At 57.4% G+C, this 9,515-nt stretch overlaps 2 protein-coding genes across 2 annotated transcripts in view; both read right to left on the bottom strand.

Moving 5' to 3' along the window:
* The window catches only part of LOC118452596 (zinc finger protein RFP-like), a 7,356-nt gene extending 3,985 nt beyond the window's left edge, over positions 1-3,371 (bottom strand). The window contains exons 1-2 of the mRNA XM_035897430.1: positions 2,037-3,371; positions 1,034-1,126 (exon numbers count right to left, since the gene is read on the bottom strand). Of these exons, the coding sequence (XP_035753323.1) occupies positions 1,034-1,126; positions 2,037-2,471 (528 nt within the window). The 5' untranslated portion in view covers positions 2,472-3,371. The remainder of the gene's footprint in view (positions 1-1,033; positions 1,127-2,036) is intronic.
* Positions 3,372-4,124: 753 nt separating this feature from the next.
* The window catches only part of LOC104129182 (zinc finger protein RFP-like), a 7,527-nt gene continuing 2,136 nt past the window's right edge, over positions 4,125-9,515 (bottom strand). The window contains exons 2-7 of the mRNA XM_035897431.1: positions 8,641-8,736; positions 8,164-8,394; positions 7,964-7,986; positions 6,230-6,345; positions 5,454-5,483; positions 4,125-5,206 (exon numbers count right to left, since the gene is read on the bottom strand). Coding sequence (XP_035753324.1) covers positions 4,680-5,206; positions 5,454-5,483; positions 6,230-6,345; positions 7,964-7,986; positions 8,164-8,394; positions 8,641-8,736 — 1,023 coding nt within the window. The 3' untranslated portion in view covers positions 4,125-4,679. The remainder of the gene's footprint in view (positions 5,207-5,453; positions 5,484-6,229; positions 6,346-7,963; positions 7,987-8,163; positions 8,395-8,640; positions 8,737-9,515) is intronic.

Here is a 9,515-nt window from a genome sequence, read left to right as displayed (position 1 = left end):
CCTCCTTGTGCTGAGGGCTCCCGAGCTGGACGCAGGGCTCCAGGGGAGGTCTCCCCAGAGCGGAGCAGAGGGGCAGAATGCCCTCCCTGGGTGCTGGCCACGCTGCTGGGGATGCAGCCCAGGGGAGGGTTGGGCCTTCTGGGCTGCCAGCGCCCATAGCCAGGTCACGTCCAGCTTTTCATCCTCCAGTCCCTGTGGGCAGGTCTGCTCCCCATCCCTTCATCCCTGGATGGATCCCAGGGGTTGCCCCCACCCAGGGGCAGGACCTCGCCCTTGGCCTTGTTGAACCTCATGAGGTTCACATAGGCCCAGCTCTCCAGCCTGTCCAGGTCTATCTGGATGACATCCCATCCCTCTGGTGTATCAACCACATCCCTCAGTTTGGTGTCATCTGCAAACTGGCTGAGGGTGCACTCAATCTCACTGTCTATGTCATTGATGATGATATTAAACAGCACCGGTCCCAGTATGGACCCCTGAGGGACACCACTGGTCACTGGTCTCCATCCAGACATCGAGCCATTGACCACTCCCCTCCGGATGCGACCATCCAACCAATTCCTTACCCACCCAACAGCCCACCCATCAAATCCATACAAGGGTGTATGATACAAGGGTGAATTTAACAGCAAACCGCCTCGCTGGGGATTGGGGTTGCGGCAGGGACTATTCAGGAGGCCTGGAAACAGACCCAGAAGACGCAACCTCAACTGAGCTCTATAAGAGGGAGTTTTGTAGAGTTTAGCGGGGGGAGTGGGAAAACACCCCCTTCCAGCCCATCTCTCTACGCCAGGCTGGGGGCTGTCGGCCCCACCAGCACCCTCGCTGCGGCACTGCGACGTTATCGCCCCGCTGCAGGCTCCAGCAGATGGGAAACCCCAGCAGATAACAGTGGGGCTTGGCCAGTGCCCAGAGAAAACCATGTAACGCTCCGCAAGCCAACCACGCACCAGCCAGCTTCGAGAGCCACCGGCAATACCAGGGTGGGGGGAGAGACCCACCGACCCCCAGGCTCCTGCTGGAGGGCACCTACCAGGTACGAGCTCTTCCTCACTCCAATTTTTCTGCTTTCCAGGTATTTTTCTCTCTCCTCCTTTAATGCCTGCAGGCGGCCTTGGATTTCTTCCTGAGGGAAAAGAGAAGAGGTTCCTGGACCTTTTTCTCCCCTAAAACCACTTCTGCCCTCGTCTTGGGCAGGGAGAAGCTTTGCCTAAATGCCATCTCTTCCGCAAGGAGCGGAGCTGGAGGAGGATGAAGGTCCCAAAGCCACCTACGGCATCCTGAAGAGCCGAGCAAAGAAAAGGCAGCCTGGAGACACCACCCTCGCCGCCAGGCCGGGGAAAAATTCGGCAGAAGAGTAAAACACCGCTGACGAGCAAGAGCCCGTTCCCGGGAAGCGTGCAAGAGCAAGATAAGCGAGATTTCCCCTCAAAAAAACAGGCAGAGCCTCCAAAAACTGGTGGCTCTGGGGTAAATATCCCTGCCTTTAACAACCCCCAGCGGATTTCTTTAGTGCCTCTGAGGTGCTTTTCGACCCCATTGGCATCGGTGAGACCTTGCAGCGAGGAGGTCCACCCTGCTGATACTGCACGGCGCTGCGTTGTGTTTGCATGGCCCTAAAAAAAAAAAAAAAAGGGAATTCTTGGGCCCTTTTTCCATGGTTTGAATATTTACGCTCGCTGGTATCGAATATTTACTATCGGGCCGTACTTCGGTACAGTTGAGTCCACAGTGGAGTTCAAAGAGGGAAAAGGCTAACGAGGTATTTTTTTAATTTCTCCCAGGCTTTTGGCAAAGATGAAAAAATTAAAGGGGGGGGGGGAACCTGGTAGGGACATTGGGGAAAAAAAAAACAAACAAGCGTCCGTGTAATAAAATGCAAACAGGAACCACGCGGGTAAGCAGCGCCCAAAGAGCCCACAGAGGCATAGGGAGAGCAGATGCACCTGAAGGGCCACGCTTCACCCCTGGAAAGGGATTTTTTTGTTGGTTTTCAGGAGGTGCAAGCACATCCCCACCCCACCCCAGGGCTTTACCTTATATTCCTGGGCAGCTTCTTCGACGGGGACGACGGTGTGGAAGCGGTGAGCCTGGGACCTGTCGCAGACCACGCAGATGGGCTGCTGGTCCTCCTTGCAGAAGAGCTTCAGAGCCTCCCGGTGCTGCCCACACAAATTCGGTCCCCCTCCTCTTCCTCCTCCTCCTCCTCCACCCCCCGCCTGCAGGCTCAGCTGCCTGGCGATCTCAGCGATATTTGCCAGCTCCCTGCTGGGCCGGAAACTCTTGCGTGAAGCCGCCTGCCTGCACTGCGGGCAGGAGAAATGCGCCTCCAGCCCGTCCCAGCAGCGGGTGATGCACTCCCGGCAGAAGTTGTGGCCACAGTGGATGGAGACAGGGTCTTGGAAATACCCCAGGCAGATGGAGCAGGAGGCTTCACCATGCAGGCTTTCCGCCGGGCTCTGCGTAGCCATGGCTCTTCCCAACCTGCCTCTGGGATGGTATTAAATGAGCTCTGCTTGGCAGGAGGAAGAGGAGGATGTTCTTCCTCCTCGTCTTCTTTTCTTGTCGCAAAGGGGGTGGAAATCGACCCCCCACACCCTCAGCCCAAAAGCCAGGAACCAGCGGCACGGGAGGCTTAAAGAGGAGCAAGAAGAGGGGCAAGCATGCCTGATGCTTCCTCCTTGCCTCCTGCCAGCCTCCCGGCTGGTTTCAGTTCAGCCGACGTTCCAAGCCAGATGTGAGTTAGCAGATAGGAGGCTGGAGGGGCAGGGCTGCTCTTCGGCAGGACCGGGACGGGCTGGAGAAGTGGCTGGGGAGAAATCTCCTGAATCTTGGGGCAGGACAACCTCTTGCACCAGGAGCAACCATGGAACGGGACTTTGGGGGCTTGGGGGTGACGAGTTGTCCATGCATCAGAGTTGTCCATGCATTGTCCATGGTAGGACCACGCGCTAACGATATCAATCCCCTACGGGGCTGCATTAACTAGAGCGAGGGGCGGAGGGATCACCCCCCCCCATGAGCACGTGTGAGCCCATCTCTGGGTACAGGGACCAGTTTGGGGCTTCCCAGTACGAGGCATACCATGTCAGGCCACCAAACTGAAGCCCAGGAGGGATGGGGAGAGATTGGGATTATCCAGCCCGGAAAGGAGAAGGATCAAATCACTGGAACTGCCCAAGAGGGTTAATGAGAGGACAGAGCCAAACAACAAATCCCTCCGTGCCTCTCATTACAACGCTTTAATTTGTTAATTAGCCATTTGCGCAGCTTAAACAAAGCTCCTGGGTCCATAGTCATCCTTGCCCTGCTTTTGTATGCTTTCCTAGGCATCTCCTTTTGGGGATGAGCCAAGGACTTGATGGCTCTTCGTCCCAACCCCTGTGGTGGTTCAATAGTCCCAAGAAAAAAACCCAACGCTGGCCTTGGATGTTCCCAGGGAGGGGGCCTCCACCCCCGCTCTGGGAAACCCCTGCCAGGGTTTCGCCACCATCAGGGGCAAGAATTTCTTCCTCAGCTCCAGTCTAAACCTGCCCTGGTTTGGTTTAAAACCATCCCCCCTTGTCCTGTCACAGCTGGACCTGCTAAAAAGATTGTCCCCGTCTGTCCTATGGGCCCCCGGGAAGCCCTGCAAGGCCGCACTCAGCTCTGCCCTGAACCTTCGCTTCTCCAGGCTGAACAACCCCAACTCTCCCAGCCCGGCCCCAGAGCAGAGGGGTTCCAGCCCTCACATCATTTTAGTTGCCCTCCTTTGGCCCCACTCCAACAGGTCCATGTCCTCCTTGTGCTGAGGGCTCCCGAGCTGGACGCAGGGCTCCAGGGGAGGTCTCCCCAGAGCGGAGCAGAGGGGCAGAATGCCCTCCCTGGGTGCTGGCCACGCTGCTGGGGATGCAGCCCAGGGGAGGGTTGGGCCTTCTGGGCTGCCAGCACCCATGGCCACCTCATGCCCAGCTTTTCGTCCCCCAGTCCCTGTGGGCAGGGCTGCTCCCCATCCCTTCATCTCTGGATGGATCCCGGGGTTGCCCCCACCCAGGGGCAGGACCTTGCCCTTGGCCTTGTTGGACCTTATGAGGTTCCCATGACCCCACCTCTCCAGCCTGTCCAGGTCTCTTTGGATGACATCCTGTCCTTCTGGCATGTCAACTGCACCACTCTGCTTGGTGTCACCTGCAAACTGGCTGAGGGTGCACTCGATCTCACTCTCTAAGTCATTGATGATGATATTAAACAGCATCGGTCCCAGTATGGACCCCTGAGGGACACCACTGGTCACCAGTCTCCATCCGGACATCGAGCCATTGACCACTACCCTCAATAATCATCGAGGTTGGGAATCCCCCTTCCCTCAATTCCTTTTCTAGGTTGTCCCTGGCACAGGGTCTCTCTGGTCCCACTAATTCCCCTCTATCCAATGGCTCCTTCTCAGGCTGCGGATGGAGCGATGGGTCTAAGGCTGTCCAGACCCTCCAGTCCAGGGCAGGAGTTTCAGGAGGGTCATCACAGCTCGGGGCCGTGCAGCTTTGCAGAGCTCCTGCTCCACACGATGCTTTGCATAGCGCACATTTCTTGTAGCCTGTGGAGCCACAGAGGCTTTTGGTGGAATCAGGACAAAGCCCAGCCCCTGGTTTGTTCCCCAGGGGGGAGTAGATGGCGGGTTTGGGTTTATTTTATTTTTTTTTTCACATGCCCGGGGGAAAAAGTTTGAGGCAAGCACCCTCCCTCACCAGGAACCATGGGTAGATGGTCTCCCCCTTGAAAGCCGCCCGCGGAAAAGCAAAGATCTGTGCTTTGCTCCCAGCATCAAGAAACAGCACGTTCCCTTCTTGACAGTCCAAGCAGATTCGTATCCGCTTGGGAACACTGGGTAGGGTCAACGGGGTGACGTCAGGAGAGGTCATAGCGATGTACTCCTGTCCGTTGTGACACAGTGCCCATACCCCCGCCTCAGGCTCCAGGGGAAAGCGACGCTCCCTCTGCACTGAAGCCTTGACCACCCCAATGGCGCTTACGCCCAGTCCACAGATCTCCACCTCCCAGGAGTGCCAACCCGATGTGAAGCCCATTGAGCTCAACACGCAGGGGTGGCCTTCGAACCTCTCTGGGTTGGAGGGCAGGTCCTGCCCAAACCTTCGCCAGCTCATGGCTGTGCAGTCTTCCGAGAGCTTTAGCTGAGCATTGGCCGTCTTCGGGTCTAGTGTCAGCTGTGCTGGAGGTGGAGATAGAGTCAGGGTCATTATGGGGGAGCACAGGGCTTTTTCTCTCCCTTCCCATCCCTCTGAGCCAGTTGGGACCCCTCCAGGAGTTGCCTCCTCGTGGGACCAGGATGGGAGAAGGAGGAAAGGAGGCAGCAGAGCGGTTTGGGTTGATCTTTGGGAGCAGCAGAACTTTGGTTTACTGGATTTTTTTTTTTTTTGAGATGCTGGATGGGTTGGGCATCTATTCAGTTCACTTACGTGTTAAAGGAAGCTTGAACGCCATTGAACCTACAGGGAAGAGAGAAAGAAAAATGTGAGAGGCAGAAAGAAAAATTGGTCCAATTCTGGATTTCCACCAAAAATCCTGAGCGTCAGGGAACGAGCATGGGGGAACAGAGAGAAACTTGAATCATAGAATCATGGAATGGTTTGGGTTGGAAGGGACCCCTAGAGGTCATAGAATCATGGAATGGGTTGGGTTGGAAGGGACCCCTAGAGGTCACCCAGTCCAACCCCTGAGGGACACCACTCATCACCGGTCTCCATCTGGACATCGAGCTGTTGACCACTCCCCTCTGGATGCGACCATCCAACCAGTTCCTTATCCACCCAACAGACCGCCCATCAAATCCACAGCTCCCCAACACAGAGAGAAGGATGTTGGGGAGAGGTTGCTGAGGCAGGGAGAGGAGAAAAACAGGGCTACTCATACGAGATGCACCCATGCGGGGAGGGGACTGCCGCAAAGACGACGACTACGCCGCCATGTTGGAGCGTGGCTGCGGCGAGGAGCACAGGAGAGCAGCGAGACGCTGCCTCCACCTCATTCACCTGAAATACACGGGGGCCCCGACGCGCCAGGCGACAACAGCGGCAGCGGGAGGGTGATGTCAGCCTAATGCTGCTCATTTGCCACCTCACCATTGGGTCTTGGGGAAAAAAATCAATCCCCTGTTCGACAAGCAGGGCTTTGCTCCATCCCTCCCCCCTAAGAAGCGCGACGACGTTTCCCTTGCTGGACCTGCACGTGGTACCTTGAAATGACTCCATCACCTTCTGGATGTCTGCGGCTTTTGTTGTATAGTCATGGAACTTCTCTTCCAACTTAGAAGGGATATCGAACCACTGTGGGAACTTTCTCCTCTTGCACCTGGAAGGAAGGAAAAGGGGGGAGGTATTTATGCCTGGTTGTAGCTCGCGACTCAACGCTTCATCAGTGGTCGGTGGGGAGACTTAGCAGAGGGAAGATGATGGGTCTGCACCGCATCGCACGTCTCCGACGGCAAAGGGCACGCCACAAGCACGCAGCGCCCTTGTGGGGGTTCATTGATTCTCTTCAGCTGCCAAAGCCTGAGGTGGTTACGTGAGGGCCCGAATTGGAATTAACATCCCTGAGCAGACCCACCGGGGACCCCACGCCCCCATCCATGGCCCGGGGGCTCTACTTAATCATAGGATCATGGAATCATGGAATCATGGAATGGGTTGGGTTGGAAGGGATCCCTAGAGGTCACCCAGCCCAACCCCCCTGCAGGGAGCAAGGCCATCTCCAACCACATCAGGTTGCTCACAGCCCCAGCCTCCCCGTCTGTCCTATGGGCCCCCGGGAAGCCCTGCAAGGCCGCACTCAGCTCTGCCCTGAACCTTCTCTTCTCCAGGCTGAACAACCCCAACTCTCCCAGCCCGGCCCCGCAGCAGAGGGGCTCCAGCCCTCACAGCATTTTGGTCACCCTCCTCTGGCCCCGCTCCAACAGGTCCATGGGCTCCTTGTGCTGAGGGCTCCCAAGCTGGACGCAGGGCTCCAGGGGAGGTCTCACCAGAGCAGAGCAGAGGGGCACAATCCCCTCCCTGGGTGCTGGCCACGCTGCTGGGGATGCAGCCCAGGGGAGGGTTGGGCCTTCTGGGCTGCCAGTGCCCATGGACACCTCATGCCTAGCTTTTCATCCCCCAGTTCCCCCCTGTCTCTCTGGGCAGGGCTGCTCCCCATCCCTTCATCTCTGGATGGATCCCGGGGGTTGCCCCCACCCAGGGGCAGGACCTTGCCCTTGGCCTTGTTGAACCTTGTGATGTTCCCATGACTCCGCCTCCCCAGCTTGTTCAGGTCTCTTTGGATGCCGTCCCGTCCTTCTAAGCTCAGCCCTGCAGCATTCAGCCCTTTTGCAAGCTGCTTCGGAGGAGCATCTCTACGTGGCCACCAATCCTGCTGATCCACCCCATGGGCTACCTTCTTGGCTCGCCCCCAGCCCTGCCTCCGGCCCACGGACCTGCCTGATGCTCTGGGCTGCCCCCAGATCCTCTTCCCAGCCCTACTTGGCTCTCCTTGCTCGGGTACATGGACGGGGGCGATGGCTGGTGATGTCCCCACCCCCCATACAGTTGCGTGCAGCTCCATTGGGAGCCTCCAGCCCTCGCTGCACCCTGATGACTTGTTCCACGGTGATGCTCGTTTTTGTCATGCTGAGCCATTTCTTCGGCGACAGCTTAAGCGTCTTCACCAGCGTGGCCCCACCAGCCATTCACCTGGGGAGTGCAGCAACCTGCACCCGTTCAGCTCGTGCAGGCGACGGAGCTGTGGGTGCCAGCAGGCGCCTGAATTTATCATTCATTAAGAAGAGAGGAAGAGCCCCCCTTCCAAACCCCGGCGTCCTCAGTCAAGTCCAAAGGCTACGTTGCAGAAGGGCCAACCAGTCCCTACGGGACTTCTCCCAGTATCCTGCCACAAAGCTGCTCCACTGGGGTGAAATTTGGGCAGGGCAAGGACGACATACCTGCTCAGCATGGTTCTGATGTCCTAGATGAGAGAGAAAAAGAGATTTAGTGGCCTGGAATGCCTCCCCTTGGGGTACTGAGGTCCCACTGTAACCAAGTCCCTCTTTTAGCAAGTTGGGGTACGAAACTGAGAGCTGGAGACCAAGCTGGGGCTCAGCCAGCGTCTTCACAGCAATTTTGGGGAAGCCTGGGGTCTCACCTTCAGGAATTCACAGCCTGGCTGCTGGCATATGCTCTCCATCTCCCCAATCAATGTGGCCAGGCTCGTGGTCTCCTTCAAAAGCTCGGTGAGGATTTCTTTGTGCGCGTTGATGATCTCTGTGTCCACCTGCTCCTGCTGGGCCAGCAACAAGGCCTCCTGGTCCTCCAGGAACTTGTGCAGCTCCTTATACATGGTCACAAGCTTCTGCTTTTCAGCTTCTGTCCTCTTCTGCCAAGGGCAAGCAGAAGGGGGCGAAGGGAAGTGGCGAGCGGAACAAAAAGCATCAAGAGACAACAGGAGGTCATGCCATAGTGGGATCCACCAAAAAGATGGATTGGGGGAAGACACAAACCCACTCTCCCTTCCCTACCCCCTCTTGAGCATCATCCATCCACGGGTGAGAGGAAGAGGAGATGTTCCTTCTTTTCCCCTCCACCCCCCACCCTCCGCCAAGGACAACTGACGGGTGCCTACAGTGTAGTCCTGGATTTTGCATTCTCTGTCCTTCACGGAAGATAGGAGCTCCTCTTGCTCCGATTTCAGGCGCCGCAGCTGGGTCTTAATTTGTCCCTGAAAGAAATAATTCCCATGTTTAACGGCATCGCTGCCCAGCATGAGAGGTAGGCTCCTCGCTATCACAACACCAACGTGCCAACGGCACTTCCTGGTCCACGGCTGCCTCGGAACTCATTCTGGGTCATTCCGGGTCTTTCCAGCTTCTCTGTTGCAGGAGGAAATGGGTTTCAGGTTGGCCTGAGCTTGCCCGCAAGAGGCCTCGTTGCTGGAAAGTGCCTCATGAGGGGTGGAAGCCAAGTGGGGAGAAGCTCAGTGCTGAATCCGAACAGGCTTGTGCCAACTTGCGAGTAGGATGGCTGAAGAGCTTTCACATCCAACACCCACTGGCCCACGGCAGACCCACCCAATGGATGTGGGGGTGGTCCATAGCTTGGGCTTAGGTCATTGGTAATTGATGGAAAGCTTCTAGAATTAAACAAAAATGTTTGATCTGCTGAGGGGGGCAGGGGGGCTCTGCAGAGGGATCTGGCCAGGCTGGATCCATGGGCCCAGGCCAACTGGAGGAGGGTCAACAAGGCCAAGGGCCGGGTCCTGCCCTGGGGTCACCACAACCCCACCCAATGCTCCAGGCGTGGGGCAGAGCAGTTGGAAAGCTGCCCGGTGGAAAATGACCTGGGGGGGTTGGTGGAGAGGGGGCTGGATAGGAGCCAGCAGGGTGCCCAGGTGGCCAAGAGGGCCAGCAGCATCCTGGCTTGTCTCAGGAGTGGTGTGGCCAGCAGGAGCAGGGCAGGGAGCGTGCCCCTGTGCTGGGCACTGGGGGGGCCGCCCCTCGC

This window comes from Egretta garzetta, unplaced genomic scaffold, assembly GCF_000687185.1.
Source record: "Egretta garzetta isolate BGI_Z169 unplaced genomic scaffold, ASM68718v1 scaffold407, whole genome shotgun sequence".
Taxonomy (NCBI): Eukaryota; Metazoa; Chordata; class Aves; order Pelecaniformes; family Ardeidae; genus Egretta; species Egretta garzetta.
This window is presented reverse-complemented; position numbering and strand designations above follow the sequence as displayed.